Consider the following 21,618-nt stretch of genomic DNA (forward strand, 5'->3'; position numbering starts at 1 on the left):
CTCTCTCTCTCTCTCTCTCTCTCTCTCTCTCTCTCTCTCTCTCTCTCTCTCTCTCTCTCTCTCTCTCGCTCCCTCTCCCACTGCGCTGAGTGGTGCTGATGAGAGGAGCCAGATCCAGATGTGACAGGAGGGAGGGGGTGGGGGTGCGCTGGCGGACGGTTGCGTCATTACGCACAAGAAAACTACAGAGCAAGTACGCACCCTATAGGCTACACAAGGAGCTGTTGTGGGACGCTGCACATTAAATATGAAAATGCATTTTCGTGGTCATCCATCCATTAGCCACAGTGGACGAAGGCCGGTGCCCATCTTGCTGTGAGGCCACAGTGCTTACCTTTTTGTGGCCAATTTTATTAATAAAATGTTCCACGCAATCATGACATGATGGCATAAACATCCATCCCTTCCCACTTGTCCTAGTTCACAGATAATATCTGTCATGTTGTACCGTATCATCGATTTTTCATATCTTTATTCCATACTGTAGCCTAGCCTAAATATGCAATTTTATTTCTGCTGCATCTTTTAATATATGCATGATATATTTCACCATTTAAGCTCTTAATCATTGCTGAGTGCTGGCAAGAAAATGCATTTGAATAAAAAATGACCTACCAATTTATTACAGGAATTAAAAGGAATATTTCTATATTTTGCTGTATTGACATACATATGCATGTTATATTACTAATTATATGACTACAAATAATAATAATAATAATCATAATACGTGTTTTTATGTTCTTGAGGCATCACTGTTTTAGTTGTTAAAGGTGATTTCCACTGCATAACTGCAGCCACATGTGCAAAACTCACATGTGCATCACAGTCACCTGAGCTAAACAGTTCACATCACCTGCAAAACCGACTCAGTGCAGCGAAACACTTTGAACAGTCCTCGCGATGACAACACACACTGTGAGTCAGAACACACTGAGAGGAAAAACACTAACATCAGACACAAGAAAAGTCTTTCTTCTCTTTCCCTATATCTATGTGTTCACTACCAAGTCTAAAACAAGACACCCGATGAGGCTTTCAGCTGAAGTTGCAATCATCAGTGTTTGAAAGTGGTTGAAGGCTGAAATCATTCTGTTTTGAATGTGTGGTTGACAGTTTTGGCAGCGGTGTGTTTAGCATTTGATCAAAGTGCTGTAAATCCACAGAGTTGTGCAGGTTGTGATTAAAGCCAGGAGAGAAGCGTGTAACGTTATGAAAACTGTAGTCAAGCAATGAAAAACAATCTAGTTTGTTCTGATGTGCAGATTGTAGTTAAGAGTTTGGCACATGTGACTTCAGTAGCGATCGAAAAACAAAAACTGTAACGTTAACCCGTACTTCATTCGAGTCGTTCCATTGATTCTGGTCAGAGAGCAGACATTTCTGAGTGAACGTGAAGGCAACACTCGTTGTGGTCACATGTCACAGTGATGCGGAAGTACAGAGCCACTGTTTTGCTAATCAGTAGCTTCGCTAATGGATGTGTAAAGATAGTGCTAGCACCGTTAGCCTCGCTAACATTATTCTCTGTAACCGTTAGCAAGTAAACAACACCCATGGTCAGGTGAGACTAACACTTTCATGCCACATTCACCCCCCAGTATAACATATAGCTGAGGATACTAGCTAATGTTCGGTTTCACGGCGATTCTTTAACACGAACAGGCTCTTATGACGATTATCGATTAGTTATAACGGTTAGAATATTTATCTGGAATATATTTGTTGTAAAGTGTTTTCGAGTGCGTTTATTAGCTGCCAATATGACCATATGCAGCTACATGGACCATCTTGAACTAATTTACAAACAGTATGGTCGAGGACTGTCATGTGAGAGTCAGATGAGGTCGAGCAGTGTGGGTTAGTTCCCAGGCGGCAGACTCCGGTTAGGAAGCGTATAAAGTTAGTTCACGATACTGGCTTCAAATAACGTAATTACAGCTTTGTGATATTAGATCTTACCCACAAGCCTCACTGCGATTGAGTTAGCTGGCTCTTTATCTATCAGCACTGATATGTCAACGTTTTGGAATAATATGCAGATCACACGGTCAAGAGATTTACTGTGTTAAACACTCAGACTTCTGTTGTGTTGTTGTCTATCAGGATGACGCAGAAGCACTGCCTGGAGGGCCAGGTGTACTCGGTGCCTCTCATCCAGCCAGACCTGAGGAGAGAGGAGGCTGTGCATCAGATAGCAGATGCATTACTCTACTTGGAGACCATCTCTACGGATATTTTCAGAAGGCAAGCACACACACACACACACACACACACACACACACACACACACACACACACACACACACACACACACACACACACATTGCATTATCTGTGTAAGGTAACGTCTAATAGATTCAATATTCGTCATCATTATTTACATTTTACCAAAATGGCATAAAATAAATCAGTCAAAAAAAAGTTTGTTATACCACAGCATCTGTTCCAACTTTTAATTGACATAAAATTAACATCACATTCAATGGATTGCACAGTTGAATCCACATTCTTAGCTACATGTAATGCCACTGCACCTGTTTTAGAACAGATGGTCCTGTCTGGCACCCTGAACATAGTGGAGGTGTGATTTATAATTTATTAACATAATAGTTTTATGAATATAACCTTTTGAAAGATGATGTGTTATGTGTTGAAGTAATTAGATGGTTGATATGAAATGATTAATGGAGTGCAGAAACAACTGTTTATTACTTAGACATCGCCTTTATTAAATAAATGAAGTCCCAATGACATAATTAATATGTTCCTGTGTGTGGATGTGTGTATTCATACTGGTGTTTATGTGTGTGTTGCTTCCAGGGTGTCTGACAGCGTAGAGAAGAACCGGCGCCAGCTGCAGAGCGTCACTGACCGGATCAGACTCGCTCAGGCCCGTGTCGACAAGATCAAAGGCAGTAAGAAGGCCACCAAGGTAACACGGCACCTCCACGTTGGCTGGCAGCCTTAAATACATTATACCCATGATACACGAAACATAATATGGTGACAATATCGCTGAAAGCAATGATTAGCCCTGTGTCTGTCAGTGATGTCAACTCTTTTCTGTGTTTATAGGTTTTCTCTAGTGCTAAGTACCCGGCCCCAGATCGACTTCAGGATTACACATCCATCTTTATCGAGGCGACGGACCCGTCCTCACAAACTCGCCCCCGACACAGGATACAGAACAAACTACGACCCTTTGATGAGAAGGCCTTGCAGGTGGGATACATTCATTAAAATGCTGATGACACAATAAATTAATGCAACAATCAAAATGGGACTTTCTAAGTTTCATAAAGTGGTCGACAACTAATATCTTGAAACCCACAACCATAGTGCTGTAACTAATATAAAAGAGAACAAAGCAGGTGCTATCCTGACAGTGTTAGGGCCTGTTTATACAGCTGACACTGCTAAAAATAAAAAAAAAAGCAAATGGATAAATGGAGGCATGATTAACTTCCATTTACATTGCTTGTATCTTACTGCTGAGAATTAGGACAGCTCTCATTCTAGTCATACGAGGACAGGAGTGCTTGGAGCACATACAGTCTACATATTTATGTACATACATATACATATTTATGTAGACTGTAGGGGCAAATTACCCCATCAATATGTATGTAGGAGTTAAGAGCTGATCCTCTACAAGTCTAACTTGCTCCTTAAGAATCTAAGCACCCTGCTGATGAGGAGTGTGATGCCTCAGTAACTGGAATACCTCTCGTCCATTTTCCTATATAAATGGGAGCCACTGCCTTTTCTGGATCCATGGTGCGAAGCATTAGCTGTGTCTAAAGGCAAAACACTGAATTTATGTTCAATTCCTTACCTATGATCATGAGTTCTGAGTAAAGACCAAAAGAACAAAGTCACTGCCTTGGCAGCGTGCCTGGGGAAACCCTTAGGGGCGGGGTTAAAAGCGCCGATATCCAGAAGGAGAAGTGTTACTGAGTGGAGGTGTCATAATATCCTGTCTGATATGGAACAACCTCAGCATAGTTCAGGAAGGCAGGGAAGGGACATCTGGACCGTTTGACCCAGACCTGGATTAAAAGCAAAAGATTGATGAAAATATAATTTAAAAATATATTTTTCAAACAAATTCTACATAATAATTTCAAATAATTATCAGGCCTCGTCTGGATAAACATTTTTAGTGGAAAGAAATATGACATGCTTGTTATGTGGTATGCTGCATACGTGGCAAATGTTCTGCTATTTTTTTTGTTATGTTAATCACTCATCATTTTCTTACATGAACAGGGGTTTTCTCATGATGAACAGAATTAATAATAAAACAACAAACATATTTATCACTCAATCAGCACTGATAAGCTTTTTTGCACATCATAAAAAATGTATTTTAAGTTCTAATGTTTTTTTGCTCCACAGGTAATGCTAGATTAGGAGATAAAAATGTGTGAAAATAGACCAATAGAAAAGTGTGCGTGATAGTGTTTTCTGAAGTGTTTTTCTGTGTGTGTGCTTGTGTGTCTGTGTGTGTTTGTGTGTGTGCACGGCTCAGCACAGAGTCCTGCATTATTTATAATACCACAGTTTTTCCATTACCATTTTAGGAAACTTTACAGAAATCTGCTGCGTCTGCTTGGACTTGAAAACGTGCTGTTGTTTTGTGTGTGTGTGTGTGTATGTGTGTATTTGTCAGAGAGGGATAACGGGGAGAAATGAAAACACTGCTGGCAATGTTGCAGAAATGCATTATTTAATATCCCCCAGAAGTGATGTCCCACACATGCATCTGCGTGCAGGAGCACTTTGGTGGCATTTGTGATTTGTGTTATTCAAGATTTAGTTGACATTTTACAGATCAGCCTCTCACTCTACATCTTCCTTTCAGGAGAGGTTGATGTATTTCCCAGTGTGTGTGAGCAAGAAGAAGAGGTCTGAGGATGAGACGGAGGAGGGGCTGGGCAGTCTGCCACGCAACATCTCGTCTGTCAGCTCCCTGTTGCTCTTTAATACTACAGAGAACCTGTGAGTCCACACACATACACAAATAGATGGCAGATGCTCACTGTAAGCACAAAATAGACTTCAGTCTCGTCATCATATGGTTGTATTTGTTTGCTTTCGAAGATATAAGAAGTATGTGTTCCTCGACCCTCTGGCGGGAGCTGTGACAAAAACACACACAACACTAGAGACAGAAAAAGAAGAGAAGCCGTTCGATGCACCGTTGTCCATCACAAAGAGAGAGCAACTGGAGAGACAGGTACATGAAACACCCTCCTCCAACCAAAACACATTGTTTATTAGTCTATTTTAGTGTGTGGGAGGGCAATGATTCATTTAACGATTAATGTTATCTCTAATCTTTTCTCTCTAACAGACGGCAGAGTCTTATTTCTACGTGCCAGATCTGGGCCAGGTGCCCGAGATAGATGTGCCATCCTACCTGCCCGACCTGCCAGGCATCGCAGATGACCTGTCCTACAGCGCAGACCTCGGACCAGGCTTTGCCCCGTCAGGACCCACACACAACATCCCTGATCTGCCCTCCTTCTCTGAGGAGAGCGACGTGCATGGTACGCACACACACAAACACGCACGCACACTTCAGGTTAATCCTGAAAGCTGAGTGTTTGAAAGCTGATGAAGACTTTTCATCTCTTCTCTTTCAGGATCTCCACTCCAGCCTAATGTTCCACCTCCTCCACCACCTCCGCCTCCCCCTGAGCCTGCCCTTGCTCCTGCCATTCCTGCAGGAGCTCCCCCTCCTCCCCCACCTCCTCCACCTCCCCCGGTTGACAGCCCCACAAAAATCTCTCAAGCGCCTAGTTCAGGTTTGTCACATGTGTGCAACTCAAATCCTGTACTGGCTACACACTACAGACTTGGAGGAACATGATTAAGCTTGCTAGTATATTGACCATCTGAGATCCACACCTGTTTTTATCTTTTTTTAGAGGGACGGGGGATATTTAGGGAGAGATAGCAGGTCAACAGTAGATGCCACATAGAAGTGGTGTACAATCTGAAAAGCTGAGAGTGAAAGCAGCAGTGTGTCAAGATGTTCTAGTCAAAAGTATAAAATATGAATGAATTATTAATAAATGAATAAAAATAAATGGAGAAAGTGTCAAAAGGCTTAGAACATTTTGATTGAAATATATGTTAGTCATCCCCTTTCTCTATTATGTCTCGTACGTTGATACCATATATTTCACAGATTTAGTGCTGTGTCATGCTGTGAGTTGGTATTTAAAACTTTTGACATTTGGAGATATTGATTGGATGACAAGCTTCTAGAAACCACTCAGAAATCCCCTTTTAGTCAGCATACCTAGGGGGTAGCCATACATCCTCCGAATGTCATCAGTCTCTAGTTTGTGATTGGAAAGTTCCATGATGCTGTGATTATCCTAGAGGTCACCACAGGTCATTTTAGTGAGGTCAGGTTCAAAAAAGGTCTTATGATGTGAAATAGCCACTATGGGGACGACTATCACAAGTGGTGAAAACCTTCTTCCCCCTAACACACACTTATTAAAACCCAAATGACCCTGCCGCCCCTGACTGTGTCCTCTGTCTACAGGCCCTGCGTCTGGTGCTCGCACCAAGGTAGTTGAGCCGTCAGATGGTCGCGCCAATCTCCTGGAGTCCATCCGCAACGCCGGAGGCATCGGCAAATTACGCAATGTTAAAGGGCGTAAGATGGAGAAGAAGAAACAGAAGGAGCAAGAGCAAGGTGTGATATCATTTTGTGTGCGTGCGTGCGTGCGTGCGTGCGTGCGTGCGTGCGTGCGTGCGTGCGTGCGTGCGTGTGTGTGTGTACGTGTGTGTGTGTGTACGTGTGTGCGTGTGTGTGTGTGTACCTTTGCTTTATAAATGGCAACCTCATATAAAGATTGTCTGACAGCATCTTTGCCTCCTTTTCTGGTTGGCTGGCCAGGTCACAACCTAAGATTTCATATTCAGAGCTAGATGACAAGTCTTGTTGCAATTATGTGCTCCACTTTGAAGTGCAGCACTGGGGAATGAGTGAAACCATTTCACTGCTCCAATTGCTAATTAAAAAAAAATACTGATGGCATCATTATTAAGTAACTGCCTTTCTTTGTCTCACAGTCGTGGGAGCAGCATCTAGTGGTGGAGACTTTATGTCTGATCTCTTCAATAAACTGGCCATGCGAAGGAAAGGTGAGGATCCCTTTGATGGCAAATGAGGTGGAAAACACTGATACAGGTTGTTGGAACTGCATACAGTGAAACAGTAATGTGTTCTTTTCCCACTGTAGGCATATCTGGTAAGGGTCCAGCGGGAGGAGAGCCGGGTGACGCTCCCGCCGGTACTGGCGGTGCATTTGCCAGGATGTCGGATGTCATCCCACCACTTCCTGCCCCACATGTGCCAGCAGACGATGATGACTGGGAGGCATAAAATGATGGACAATGAACACGTTAAGGGCCAGTGTGTTAGGATTTGGCGGCATCTAGCGGTGAGGATGCAGATTACAACCATCTGCAAATTTCTCGTGTTGGAGATCTAGGGTGGCCGACAGGAAAATATGAATGGGCCTTTCTAGCCAGCGTTTGGGTTTATCTATTCTGGATTACTATACAACGTACATGGTGGTGCATGTAGTGGACTCCGACGGTGATTATACACTAATGAAAACATACTTATTAATATTATATTCCATTTCTGCCAAGAGATTCCACCTAAATGCTACACACTGGCCATTTTTAAAGTTCTGGTAATGAAAGCATTTGATAGTCTTGGATGATGTTGTGTACAAAGAACTTACATTTTATTCTTAATAGTATTATAAAAAAAAATTAAAAAAAGATCTTGCAGAAACATTGATTGTAAAATTGCCAATAATTGGTTTGTCTAACCAGTTAAATAAAAAAACAGTAAAACTCTCAACAATAAAATTATTTATTGATAATCATATTGATCGTAGAACATATTTTCATAAAATTATGCAAGCAAATGATAGTAGATCACTCATTGAAATCAAGGAACCATTTCACTAACATCTTCCTAAAAGTAATATTTTTAGCATTACATAACACGTAACAATGAATGCTTTAAATATTGAACATCTTCTGCCAGGGTAAATCAGTCACAGGGATCTCTGAGCCGGTGCTGTGCCTGATATCCGTGTAAGTGGCTGCTGCAGTAATTAATCTCCACACTAGATTAGAAGACGCAGCCAGACTGACACACCTGAGTCAATCTGATAAATGCCCCTTTTGGCCTTTGTCTGCAGTGTGACATCATAAACCTGTATTCACTATTCTTGGCTTATCAAAGCCAGAGATGTAAGCAAAGCAGCGCACTAGAAGCTGAGACGTAAAATAAAGCAGATATTATGAACTTAACGCACAACTCCAGCCGGGAGAACTCAGGGCTGCTTCAATATGTTGAAGAATGTAAACATAAATAAAAGGCATGTGGCAATCTTGTGAAAAGAAGTTTTACAGATGCCCTATAATTATCTTATAATATTTTTGGACGTTATATTTTTCCGGTTTGCTAAATTTGCAGTGACCGCTGTTGCACTGGATTTCCCTGAAGTTCTTCAATCTTGGGAAATGTCAGTTCGGCGCAGTGTAAGCGACACTACACCTGCTTCTGCTTCTTCTCCAGGAAGAACTAGGAAGGAAGAACATACAGACAACATATGAATACGTTTGAGTCACGACACAGGTGTGACGCTGGATTCTTCACCGCACTCGCTTCTCACCTTCCGTAAGGCAGCAAAAGCAGGGCCGAAAGTTGCGTGTGTGCTGGTGCGATCTCGGATCCACGTGGGAAGTTTAGAGAGCGTCGCAGGACGAGCGTAACGTCTGTCACACAGCACAACGGAGGAGTAGTCGCCGCGGTGACGGATAGCTCTTCCTGTGGGCAGATAAAATCAAATACAAACACCGTCTTACCAACATGGAATCAGCGATTATGGTTATTGATTAGATTATCGTCTCTGTGTTGCATCGTTACCTATGGATTGATTGACAGCCTTCATGCAGAGGTTTTCTATTAGGACTTGGCCAGGGCTCCTCCCACCGTTATGAGGCTAAACACACAAACATCACTGTGATGAGATTGATGATTTGTGACCTTGTTGATACAGTGAAGACTATAAGAACAGTCTCTCACCAGGTGTTTGTCCATATAGGCCATCTTCTCCTGCAGCTCTGGGGATTTGATGTTGGGATATGGCATTCCCACCATCACCACACACCTGTCATCACATGCACAGAGCATTTAGTATCACGTTTTAGACGGCATACGACTGTCGATGTGCTCACGAACGACCCTCACCTGCCCAGGTCATCGGAGAAATTGATGCCCTCACTCATCTTTCCCCCGACTACAGAGAACAGCAACGCTCCTGTGAGCCCGCCGACGTCCACAGCACACCTCTAACAGAAGACATGCACATAGTAACGTGTGAGTGAATGTAAATCATCTCATACTGAACATAATGTCAATGTTAGTGATGAGGTTTTACCTGGATGCAGCGGGAGAATTCGTTGAGCACTTGCTCAACCTGGTTGGCTTTCTTTGGCTCCTGGAAGATCTGAGAAAGTAATTGTGATAGATTTAGACACCGTCTGGAAAGTTCACTTCAAGAACACTTCCCTTAAAAGAATTCAGCGCCATAAATGCGGCTTTCTACGATGACGTACCTTCTTCTTGTTAGCCAGACGAGTCAGTGCGCCGCTGGCCTCCCAGTGAGAAACGATTCGCCTGGAGTACTCGTAAGAAGGGAAGAAGCACACCACCCCTCCTGGGACCACGTTGCAAATGTTGGAGAGAATACGCCCCGTCTCGTCCATCTGTCAACAGAAACACGTTTGCAGGAGTGCTCGTGCAAACAGTGCAGCTGCATTCAATCTGATCGTGTGTGTGTGTGTGTGTGTTACCATGCGTGGAGAGTCTCTGTTTTGGAAAGTGAAATCCAGCTCCTGACCGGATGGACCGCTGCACAAGACGAGGGGAAGAATGTTCTCGGGAGGAATTACATGACCTACAGTTACCGGACAAAGGAAAATGGTATTTTAATGATTTTAATATAACAATACAAACAAAAAAGTACACATTTATTTGGCATCAAATAAAATAATATTCCTTATATCTAGCTATCTTAATATAGGGTTAGTGGTGGTACATAGTGGATGGACAATTAAGTCATGTTTATCACAAGATGTCATTTTTATCATCGGTTATCATTCTGTTCATATAATCTGTCACTTCCATCAGTCGAACCAGGTGTGAGCTCATGACATGACTCTTGGTCTATCTGTGTGCACAGCCCAACAGAAAATTAGCATGCATACTAAAAATCAGTTATTTGAGTGAAGCATTATATTATTCATCAAAAAAATCCCACACACAGAAATATTGATAAACACATCACTAAAAGAGAGTGCATTATAAAAGCACAAAAAGAGAAACCACAAAGTACTGTGGCGTTCTAAAAATGGGCCACTCACCACAGGAAAACTCCGTGATGCGCTCCTCTCCCACTCCGGCAGAAAAAAGGAGCTCTTGTTTGAAGTCGGAAACCTACATATAACATCTTTCAGAATGATAAAAAAAACTTTCACAGCAAAGGCTCGATTTATTTTTAAGTGGATTTAAAATGACTTACGGGCTGCATGGTTCCTCCTGCGAAGATGACCGCTCTGCACTGCTTCACCACCTGGGCAAAGTAGACCGCTGGATTCAACAGCAGGAACTTGACGCTGCTCTCTGACAAAGTACCTGGGCGTAAAACACGGAGGGGTTTATAACACTTTGATTTCATTACTGTCCTTTAATTGAAGTGTGTTTTTAAAAAAAAGGTACTTTGTCTGTGCACCACCACTCTTCCATCAGTGTTGCTGTTGGTGAGAGCCATGAAGAAACCCTCCACTTGCATCATGGGAGATGCAGACAGCACCTTCTCTGCCTCTGACCCCTGCTGGTCTGCTGAAGAAACTGCACACATGGGAGCAGATGGAGTAGATAAATCATCATGAACAACAACCAGAGGTATGCTATATTGCTCAGTGTCTGCTCAGTGAATAATATCTGCACATGCAATCGAGATCCAACTTAACCAAAAACACTCAACATGCTAGTTGGATAGCAACATACGTGATAGAAGTAGTTGTAGTTAGTGTCTGCAAAAGTGCTTTATACGTGTAAAGTTGTTAAATGTCCACTTCAACACATCTCACAATATAGTTACATAAAGTATAGCTTTTCTCGTTGCTGAATAGGATCACTTTTCTTGCAACGTGATGTCATGTTGCTGCCGTGATCCCACGCCTCCTGACCTGGTGTGCTGCTCTGGTTGCTCTGCAGCGTTTGAAGGTAGCGGTTTAAGCCCTCTGTGCGTCGGTTCTCCTTGTTGGAGCTGATCGGAGTGTGCAGACTCACACCTGATCCAGCGTACTTCTCCACAAAGCCTCCCAACTGCATGGAGGAGACGTGCGGACGTTCATTTGATTTGACAGCGGATCACTCCGTGTTTAGGAGGCATAAATCAACACATATTAAACACTCACTTTCCTGCTGATCATGCTCTTCTCGAAGTATCTCGGTAACTAAAGTGAGGGAGACAGTGACGTTGAAAGAGTCAAGAGTTTGGATATGGTGTTTACAATCCATGACTTTTAATATTTAACACCATTAAAACACTTTCAACTACCTTGAACAAGTTGATATTGTCAATCTGAGCCTTGAAGAGGAAGTTGTTAATGGTGAGCATTTCAGTTCCTTAAAGACAAAGACATGTGACTGGTTGGCAATTACTTCTCACGTGTGTATTAGTGTGTGTGTCTTTGTGTGGTTATTATGTACTAACCTGTTTGTGTAGTCTGGCTCTGTGGATTCTGCCCCACCTTACCTGCAAGGATAACATTTACGTCATCATTGAAAATCTCTGGCAATTTTCGCCTCCTACCTATGTTGCAGGACTGGCAATTATCAATAATGAAAAGCTTATTTTAGCCCAAACACACTCACCTCCCAGCACCTGGACGAGGCCCTCGATCACAAACAGAATCTGTTTGATGTACATCAGGTTCTTTGCCTTCAGCCTGCTCCTGATAATGTAGAAAGATAAACAAACTAAAATGGAAGGGGTCTCTGTATGTCTGTCCTTCACGATTGACTTTATTTTTATTAGTAGCATTTTTTTTTAACACACTGTAAAGTGATATATGCTAGAGGATGCCTATATCATGGAAGGTGGTGCTGAATGGGCGCTGCACTAGTACAATATGGATCAGTGAATGAGTGCATTGTGTGAGTCTGCGTGTGCGTACTCACTTATAGCGGTCGGCATACTGGGCGAGCTGCGAGTGGGCGCGGCAAAGCTACAGAAGGTTCACAATTTAGTATATTGCAGAGAACAAACGTAAATTAAACCTATACTTTGTGTATGAATGTGTTCACCTGCGCTCCAGTGAGCTCTGCACTGTGTATACAGGAGATCGTGTCACTAAGGTTGTGAGCTTCATCAATGATCACCACCTGTTATTAAAAACAATAAATTAATTCATTTAAAATGTCTTATTATAGAATCAAAAATAACCTGTGATCCTACCTGCCCCTTCAGCTGGACCCCTGCTGCCCTCCTTGTGGCCTCATGAAGCAACATCTGATAGGGTAACACCACCAACTATGCAGACACAATAAACAGATCAACACTCAAACTCAATCTACATGCAAAAAAAGTTAATTAATAAATAAAAATGCTAGAAATTAGGGAAAAGAGAGTGATGTTAGCAGCACCGCAAGCAAGTAATGAGACACAGGAAAGGATGAAGTGAGCACAAAGAGGACAGTGTTACCTGTGCAGGGGGGACAGCGAGGCGCGTGGCGTAGTAAGGACATGCATGTGTCTCTCTGCCCAGCTTCAGCATCTGCTCTATGTCGTGGACCGTCCCCAGAACACTGTCCCTCATCTGCTGCATTGCTGAAGCTCTGTAATAGGGACACACACTCTTTGCTGGGCCTCGCTTACGTTTTACAGCCTCTTCATGATGCTGCTTCTCTGCAAAATGGTAGAACAGGCAGCGTTTTAAGTAAAACAACTCTTTTTTTATGTTTTGGGACAGCTCATGGATCATGGGTTATCTTAATGCATTAGAAATATGAATCATTTTATGATAGCATTCCTGTTTAATTATTTTTTATGTCTGTCTAAGTTTGTTATTGCCGCCTTTCTTGGACTAGAAAAATACAATTTATTTTTAAATCTCAACAGAGCTTTGAATTCGGTTCAAATGAAGGTTAAGTGACATTTCAGAAACTACAAATCTCCGGAAGCCTGAAGTTATTAGGAAATGTTCTTCCTTTAGGTCGGTCAAGCGGCTCTCTCACCGTGTTTGTTTTTCTGCATCTCCATGCAGCGGTCGTTGATGCGCTGGATGCTGCCCAGGCGACGCACCTCCTCATTGACACACAGATTCTGGAAAATACACAGTTTTGTGTTTACTGTCAGATAAGTGAAGTAATTAAGGTATAAATAACATGAGAAATTCAGGAATCTTTATTTGAAACATGGAAACAAACTGATGTAGTCTCTGTGTGTACCTGCCGTGAACCCAGCGTGACCAGACTGATGTCCTTGCTGAAGGGGCTCTTTTGAACCTCGTGGACAAATTGGGCCAGCTGGGAGTGAGTTCGACTGCAGTAGTAAATCTGTGGACGTGCATACAGACTTATATGTGACACCAGTGTTTCATATCAGTGGGACGCTCCTCCTTACAGTTATTACAATGCTATATATCTCTCTCACATACCTTTGTGACATGTTCTTCAACCAGTTCATCGTCTGTGTCATCCTCAGCACCATAAAATCTGAGCACGAGAGCAAACAGCCTGCTGTCATCGTCTGTCACAACATCTGAGATGATTGCTACCCAATCAATGGCTGCCCTCACCTGCTCTTGGTCTTTGACTCGTCGTCGCTCTCATAGTCTGCAACGATAAGCTCCTCGTCCTCTTGATCTCCCTGTGTCTCAGTTTTTTCCTCTTTACTGAGCTGAAGCAATTTGAATGCTTCTTCATCTTCACAGCTCTATAGACGCATACATTGAATTGTAGAGACTTGACTTACAGTGATTGTAACATTTGGGTACATTCCTGATGCCTGGACTCCTTAAAATGCCAGTGTGCAAGATCACTTACTTTTCTTTTCATTGCATACTTGAGTTGAGCGTTGTTTCTGATCATTTCTAATCGTTCTTCCCTCTTCTTTCTTTTCAGTTCTTCCTCCTGACGCGCAAAATAACAAGTTGAGCAGGTGAGAAGATGAAATCCCAGACATCCACGCCAAGCTCACATCTGAAAAAACACAATGACATTCTTACCTTCAACTTTGACACCATGTCACGCTCTGCCTTTTTTTGAACAAAATCAGTGATCCAGTCGGGCTCTGCTGAGGAGCCGGTCGTGGACGATGGAGCAGCAGAAGTGGAAAGAGCGGTTTCTCCTTCCTGCAGCAGAGCGGCTGCCTCCTCTCTCTTCTTCTCCTCATAGTCTGTGAGCCAGCTCAGTGCTCCACAAATCAGACTCAGAGACTTGCCCTGGGTTAAAGGACATCAACAACAAATGTATCAATAAAATCAAATGGCTTCTGCTGTGATCTCTCTTACGTACAAGCAAACATACAGTTCCAGTTGGACTTTCAAAGATCCCAACTTTGCCCTGGTCAAGAGCTCTGTACAGGGCTTGCATGAACTGCTCCTGGATGTTGTAGGGCTGGTAGGGAAATGGGAACTGGGCCCTGCCGTTCTCCATGCTCGTGATCCTCTCTGGAAGACAACACAGGAGCCCCTTAATCAACTGAACGGCACACATTGTGTTTAGACTGGCTCGTATTAACTCCTGATAGTGATGTTGTGTCTAACATGAAGCACCAAGTCAAGGTGCCGAATTCTGCTTGAATTCTGCTTTTGTGCATAACTGACGAACTTATTTCTAATTCATGTTCATATCATCTCGCTGCATCACATCGGGTACAACTCATCGTTTAATTTCCAGCTCGTCTACCGTCACGTTTACACGTAATGTCAAGCAGCTAGCAAGGTTGTCTCTGTGAGCTGTGAAGGTGCCTCGTATGGGAATCTTTTTAGCTAGCTAACTCATAACATATCCCCTTATTAGCTGAACTCCCATGATTGCTAATACAATAGCTACTTACCCGCTGATGTCCTTAAAACGAATATCTTTACTTTGTGTTGTTGTGTTCAACTCCCCGGTTATTCAACAACCGCGCCAACAGACAGCCGTGGGGACAGAATGTGACCAATAGGGAGCAAGATAAACCAAAGAGTGCATGTTTTACTATAGCGGAGTGCTTACGTGCACGGGGCAATGTACGCATATGCCCGATTTTTGTCATTTAACGCGGGACTATGAGGTTATTACAAAAAAATGAACTATTAGTTATCTACGTGAGAGCATACTAGCGGTATATCTGTAAATTACGCGTTTGCGCTGTTCTTTGTAAGTGCCCCGCCTTTCCGGGAGGTGCGTATGCCCTAAAGAAACGCCACCAACGCGAGTTCATCCACTGGTTCCTCCTAGAATGTCTGGAAAATTCTCTGCCCTTCTTTAACGCTTGTCAGACGCCAGATTGCAACACAACGTGGACTTGAAGTACGTTATCCCAACCGAAGGCTGCTTGGATACGAGAGTGACTGGTGCACGGCGATACCACGGTCTCTCAACGCAGCTAGTTGTAACCAGTAGCGTGTGTTTTATCTTCAGTAGTATTCGCAAGTACGTAAGGCTAGCGAGGAGCTTTGACCAACGTTTGTTAGCCTGTTAGCGTTGACGTTAGTCAGGTTGTCTCTTGCTGCACTTGGCGTGGTTTGAGAAGTACAGTTAGCTTCAGCCACCACTACTATTCGCCAGTGTTAATTGGGATCGCGGTACGGGTCAGAGGAGTAACATTAGGAAGGGTGAAATATTCTCCATGACAATGACTGCAGAGGAGCAGACAAGTGAAGGACAGAACACCATCCCAATGGAGGGAGACGACATCACACCAAAGAAAGACGGGGGTGTTCTAAAGGTAGGTGTTTCGGTTACTCTATATACATCCAGCTAGCTGATGGGTTAGCTAGCTGCTATCCGATTACGCATTAGGATAGGCTAACGTTAGCTGTTGCTAGCGAGGCTAATGCTCGCACTGTCAATAAAAACAGCTTATGCGAGCTACAATGTTGACAACGCCGTGCCCCTATTTATCTCGTTTCCTACCATTCATAGCTAACGTTAACTTATTGACAGGGTATCAACAACGTGGGTACTTGGGCAGTCCCACATTTCTAGAAAGTTCTGTACCCCTGAAGAGGTAGTAAATGCAAAAAACTATTAATGCTGATGGGTACATTTGATATTGACACACGCAGAGCCACGCGGGGATTTACAGCTCACGTTCATTCACAAGGATTTGGCAGCTTTAACTCTTATGGTGCTTTTTTTTTTTATTATTTTAATCCCCCCCCCCCCCCCCACCCACTGTTTTTGATCAATTCTCTTCTTGCTATTTTTTTTTTCAGCTGGTGAAAAGGGAAGGCACAGGCACAGAGCTGCCTATGACCGGTGACAAAGTGTTCGTACATTATGTGGGCACACTTTTGGATGGTTCCCCTTTCGACTCGAGCAGAGACCGAGGGGAGAAGTTTTCCTTCGAGTTGGGCAAAGGTTGGATTTGTGTGTAGCACAGACATTCACCTGTCATAGTTTCACAATCAGTCTTTGTAATCAGTCTTTGTGTTTAGGTCAAGTAATAAAGGCATGGGACATCGGCATAGCCACAATGAAAGTGGGGGAGTTGTGCCAGCTGATCTGTAAGCCCGAGTACGCGTATGGATCTGCAGGCAGTCCACCCAAGATACCCCCCAATGCCACTCTTATTTTTGAGGTAAGCGTCAGTGATATCAGGTTACTGTATCTATTTTATACTTGGGGTTTCCCTTGTTTGTGTTGGGATATTGTACACCCTGATTATATTCTGGGTGTCAAAAGTGATTTCTTTTAAATGTATTCATTTATCGGCACACTTGTAGGTGGAACTGTTTGAATTTCGAGGCGAGGACATAACTGAAGAAGAGGATGGAGGAATCATCCGTCGTATTATCACTAAAGGGCAGGGATATTCCAAGCCCAATGAAGGAGCTTCTGTTGACGGTAACGCATCCAGACACAGATATTTCTTGGCTAACATTGAAGAAATGTACCTGCTTTTAAGGCAACGCTATATAATTGAATAGGGATTAGTACATTTCATTTTAAGTTTGATTCATACCCATCCTTGGAAATCTGAAGTCTGTGTTTATTTTTAGGTGAAAGCAGTTCTTGAGGTGCTTATGCGATAATGTAACGATGTTAATGAGTGAAGTTTCTAACAAAAGTAATGGTAGTCTACTTTCTTTATTAAGCTTCAACAAACAAGTAAGACCAACACTCCGTAAATATTTGATGATGATCATTTGCATAAAGCCATAAATGGTCTTGCAGATTCCCAAAAATATAGCACCACACTGTAGCATTGTGCAACTTCTATTGTTTGCTCTAATTAGCAAAAACTGCCGTTGTGCCTTCAAACCGGACTTTCTGCTTCGTATTTTGTCTTCTTCATCCATCTTGATGGTACTTTGCTGCAATACATTTTGCAGGCTTGATTAACAAAGCAAAATATTTGAATTGCATCACTTGATCTCAACTGTCAATGTCCTGCATGATAACACGTTTGTGGCTAAATCAACAGATATGGAGCACAAGCTAACCCCAGCATTTTTTCCCAACCCCTTTCAGTAAGTGTGGAGGGTACCTGTGAGGGACGTGTATTTGATGAGAGACAACTGAAGTTTGAGATCGGAGATGGAGAGAATCTTGGCTTTCCAGTTGGAGTGGAGAAAGCTATAACGGCTATGGAGCAGGGAGAGGAGGCACTCTTCATTATTAAGCCTAAGTATGATCACATGTACTAAGACAAGTTCTTACTGTTATGTGTTGTCATAGTGTTAAATGTGTTTTTATTTATTTATTTATTTTCAGATTATTCATGTGTTTATATACATTTCCCAATATGAACTGTTGAATTTAGAATGGGCAATAAAACAATCCTAGCCTTTAGACTAACACACAACCAGACTCCAGTACGGCCAGTACGATATATATTACACTGCTATGCTGTTTTACGTTAAACTGCAACAGATAATATTCCATTTATACACTACACTTGAGATAATTAATACGTGTCTTTTGATTTGCAGATATGGCTTTGGGAATGGCAATGCAAAGTATAACATTCCTGTTGGAGCAACACTGCATTACAAAATCAAGCTGACGGCCTTTGAGAAGGTAAACAGATCTTGCTGCTGTGTTGCGAACACAACTTTGCTTTAGCTGGCCAATTACACAGCGGTTGTATACAACAACATATTCTCCTAAGAAATGAATTTTGGTTTTCTTTAGGCGAAGGAATCATGGGAGATGAACTCGGTAGAGAAGCTTGAACAGAGCAGCATTGTCAAAGACAAGGGAACACAGTATTATAAGGTGAGCAGTGGGGTATCTACCAAGTGCGTAGTTATACACATCATTTTTAAGAAATATGTTTCATGTTTTCTAATGCACTGATTTAATTTCAGGAGGGAAAATACAAGCAGGCGTCAGTGCAGTACAAAAGGATTGTGTCATGGCTGGAACATGAATCTGGTTTGTCAGAGGAGGACGAGAAGAACGCAAAAGCTTTGCGGCTGGCAGCGCATCTGAACTTGGCCATGTGCTTCCTTAAACTACAGGAGCCAAACCAAGCCCTAGAAAGTTGTGACAAGGTATCTTTTGTTTACACATTTGGCAACAATTTGTCATAATTCACTCAGTGTTTACCAGGTTAAAAACATGTTGGTGTAAGAGTTAATTTTTTTTAATCAAGTTTAGTTTAATGTTTTTGCTTGATGTAGTTTAAATACTGTGACATCTCACTATTCTTTGCTCATAATTATAGGCTCTGGAGTTGGATGCATCGAATGAGAAGGCTTTGTTCCGAAGGGGAGAGGCACTGTTTGGTATGAAGGAGTTTGACAGGGCAAGAGATGACTTCCAGCAGGTTGTTCAACTGTATCCTTCCAACAAGGCTGCCAAGAGCCAGGTATAGTGCAATATGTATTTAAGATCATTCCAGGTCTTATTTTACTAGATCATTTGTCACCATGACAAGTTTGTTACAAATCCCCCAAAAAGTTCAGAGGGATAATTGAATGTCTTTTTTTTTTTTTTTTTTATACAGTCAAGACTCAATTTGCTGTGGCATCTGACTATTTATTTTGCCATTATCAGCAATGAAACTGGCATTATAATGTCTGGTGTGAACTGATTTAGCTGATAAACTGTTCCGCATTCATTTGCTGTTTGTAAAACTACCAGACTTAATTACTTGCAGCCTAATGCTTTTTAATTTGGCAACCATTTAAGTAGGTTAGGGTTAGCTCAGGTTAAAGTGAGATCATACCAACAACATTCCACCTGTCATTACAGTGTCAATAGCATATGTCACAGACGTGGGAAAAAAGGAATTCTGCAGCAATTCTGTCTGTTTGGACATGCATGTAAGCCACATCAGTTTAGTGAAGTGAAGCCCAAGTTGAAACTATTCCTGATAATCCTTCAGCTGGTCAAAGTGCTGTAAAAATCTGAAGACATTCTTTGAAGTGTATATTTTGGTTTTACCTGTGCCACATCTGAGTATTTTCTTGTTTGACCTCTCTTTCATTTTGTTCTGCCAGGTGAGCCTTTGTCAGAAACGTATCAAGGAGCAGCACGAGAAGGACAAACGCATCTACGCCAACATGTTCCAGAAATTTGCAGATAGGGATTCAAAGGTGAAGGATTGTGTTTTCTAAAACAGCCACAAGGGGGTGGGATTAGCATGCTTTTAGATCGTCAGAGACTTTAAAAAAAAAAAAAGTGGTGGGGCGAAATGCTGATTTGTTTTGTTTCTTCCCCTCCATGAACAGAAAGAAGCAGGGGTGGTGAAGAGTGACATCAAGGAGAACAGCGATAATGAGATGGAAGTTGAGAACGGACAAAAGGAAGTTGTGAGCGAAGCAAACGTGTAGATGACGATGTGACTGTTATGGTTCATCTTTACATCAGCCTTTTGTATCTTCAGCCATTTGTGTTTCAGGATGTGCGTGTGTGTCTGTGTGTGTGTGTGTTTGTGTATGAGATGTTTGTGAGAACGAGCATGTCAACAAGAGCACTGACTTTAGAAGAGTCTTTGCTGGCTTTGTTTGTGTCTGGGCTTTTTGCTGTGGCAGCTACCCAATCAGTTGAGACTTCTCCAGCTGATGGCACTGTACGACGTGGTTTTAATAAATGAATTGTGTGCCACAACCCCCCCCCCACCCCTGAACCCCTTTCCACCCACAGCTTTGAACTGTGCATGTGTTTTCACAGCGTTTTGGGTAGGAAAAAAATGCATCCAACTGTTAAGTGCAGAATTTCACCCGTCAAGGGCTAGACCATTCACCTTGCACTCCCCTCTGTCCTCTACTCCTCCTAAAGTTTTGTGCTATCCATCTAACACTCCTCATGGGCCTACTGATCAATTCCTGGAGTTGTGATGGTTGTGTGCATAGACTCGTGTCTGAATGTTAGAGTGACTGTGTCCCAAAGTACGTATGTAGCAGCACTGTGGATAGGTGGAGTAATATGACATTAGCCTGGAATAGATGTCGAACTTCGAGCTTCTCTCTCAATCTAAACGTGGGACTCCCCTAGAGCCCCAGGGTACAGGACTGTTCACATTTACTTTGGAAATATTGACTTTGTACTTTTTTTCTTTTTTTCTCCCCGTTGTTGTGTTTGTGAGTTCTGTATTGTTCTTAAAACGACGAATACAACAAATTACTTAACTGGAATATGTGCATTTTGAAGCAGCTAAAAAGCACATGGATTAGCTTCTCCTGGACTCACTCAAGTAATAAAGAGTTTACTGTAAAAAGTACACGTAACAACGTGTGCATGTACAGCTCATTGGAATCGGGCTGTCGAAGACGGTACGCCAGATGTAAATGTGAGCCCTGTTCATCGTCAGTCATGAGTACTGGTAGAGTATTGCAAGAAGCTAAATTAGGGGGCTAATTTAAAACTGGGCTATGGGTCGTATGTTGAGTTTATCTTTGTCTTTTGGAAGGGTCACTGCTTGGTCTGCCCTGACAGAAGGATATAATAAATGACAGCTACAACTTGATCATGTGTGATATTCTTTATATATGTTCCACACAGTTTCCATGCAGTACTTATTTTTTCCCCCCATGGCCGGTCTTGAAGTGGAGATTGTCAAATATAATGAGGAGTCTGCTGACTATTGGCATTTCACAGGAGCAATTATTTCAGTCTTTTACCTTTTTTATTCAAACCTTTTATCTTAACGAAGTAAAATAACGAAGAAAATGCTTTTGAATAATGCCATTAAGATATTCATTATATATAATTTGCACAAGTTATTTTAGACATTTGGATGGGTTGAAAGCTTAAACGGTTAATCAGTTGATTAGTCCAATAGAATGTAAAGCGATATTGCCAATTTAATTATATTTAAAGCATGGTGAATATAA

The 21,618-nt window shown here is 42.3% G+C and overlaps 3 protein-coding genes and 1 long non-coding RNA gene across 4 annotated transcripts; 3 read left to right on the plus strand and 1 right to left on the minus strand.

Moving 5' to 3' along the window:
- The first annotated feature begins 1,427 nt into the window (after positions 1–1,427).
- Positions 1,428–7,784, plus strand: wash1 (WAS protein family homolog 1). The gene is made up of 11 exons (XM_084016684.1): positions 1,428–1,564; positions 2,107–2,247; positions 2,824–2,935; positions 3,079–3,225; positions 4,868–5,004; positions 5,107–5,242; positions 5,360–5,555; positions 5,652–5,813; positions 6,566–6,718; positions 7,099–7,170; positions 7,269–7,784. Exons 1-11 carry the CDS (start codon positions 1,557–1,559, stop codon positions 7,409–7,411), a joined length of 1,407 nt encoding a protein of 468 aa, XP_083872810.1. The 5' UTR covers positions 1,428–1,556; the 3' UTR covers positions 7,412–7,784.
- Positions 7,785–7,896: 112 nt separating this feature from the next.
- On the minus strand, positions 7,897–14,846 carry ddx11 (DEAD/H (Asp-Glu-Ala-Asp/His) box helicase 11). The gene is made up of 27 exons (XM_084016688.1): positions 14,651–14,846; positions 14,350–14,565; positions 14,168–14,254; positions 13,921–14,057; positions 13,780–13,837; positions 13,571–13,678; positions 13,358–13,445; positions 12,826–13,028; positions 12,579–12,653; positions 12,428–12,505; positions 12,302–12,348; positions 11,996–12,075; positions 11,835–11,876; positions 11,679–11,746; positions 11,536–11,574; positions 11,305–11,443; positions 10,832–10,963; positions 10,635–10,747; positions 10,477–10,549; positions 9,907–10,010; positions 9,670–9,819; positions 9,492–9,560; positions 9,302–9,402; positions 9,137–9,221; positions 8,978–9,053; positions 8,724–8,878; positions 7,897–8,632 (listed from the first exon to the last, which is right to left on the minus strand). The coding sequence occupies exons 1-27, from the start codon at positions 14,837–14,839 to the stop codon at positions 8,600–8,602; spliced, it is 2,745 nt and encodes a 914-aa protein (XP_083872814.1). The 5' UTR covers positions 14,840–14,846; the 3' UTR covers positions 7,897–8,599.
- LOC311017976 lies at positions 10,633–11,308 on the plus strand. Its single transcript, XR_014597671.1, has 3 exons — positions 10,633–10,743; positions 10,828–11,017; positions 11,248–11,308. It is a non-coding gene; the product is annotated as an uncharacterized lncRNA (long non-coding RNA).
- Positions 14,847–15,562: 716 nt separating the features above from the next.
- fkbp4 (FKBP prolyl isomerase 4) lies at positions 15,563–21,251 on the plus strand. The gene is made up of 11 exons (XM_084016685.1): positions 15,563–16,058; positions 16,549–16,693; positions 16,771–16,913; positions 17,059–17,179; positions 17,807–17,963; positions 18,268–18,355; positions 18,470–18,553; positions 18,646–18,831; positions 19,005–19,148; positions 19,783–19,878; positions 20,014–21,251. The coding sequence occupies exons 1-11, from the start codon at positions 15,960–15,962 to the stop codon at positions 20,113–20,115; spliced, it is 1,365 nt and encodes a 454-aa protein (XP_083872811.1). The 5' UTR covers positions 15,563–15,959; the 3' UTR covers positions 20,116–21,251.
- The last annotated feature ends 367 nt before the right edge of the window (positions 21,252–21,618 follow it).

Source organism: Eutrigla gurnardus, assembly GCF_963514095.1.
Source record: "Eutrigla gurnardus genome assembly, chromosome: 9".
NCBI classification, from domain to species: Eukaryota; Metazoa; Chordata; class Actinopteri; order Perciformes; family Triglidae; genus Eutrigla; species Eutrigla gurnardus.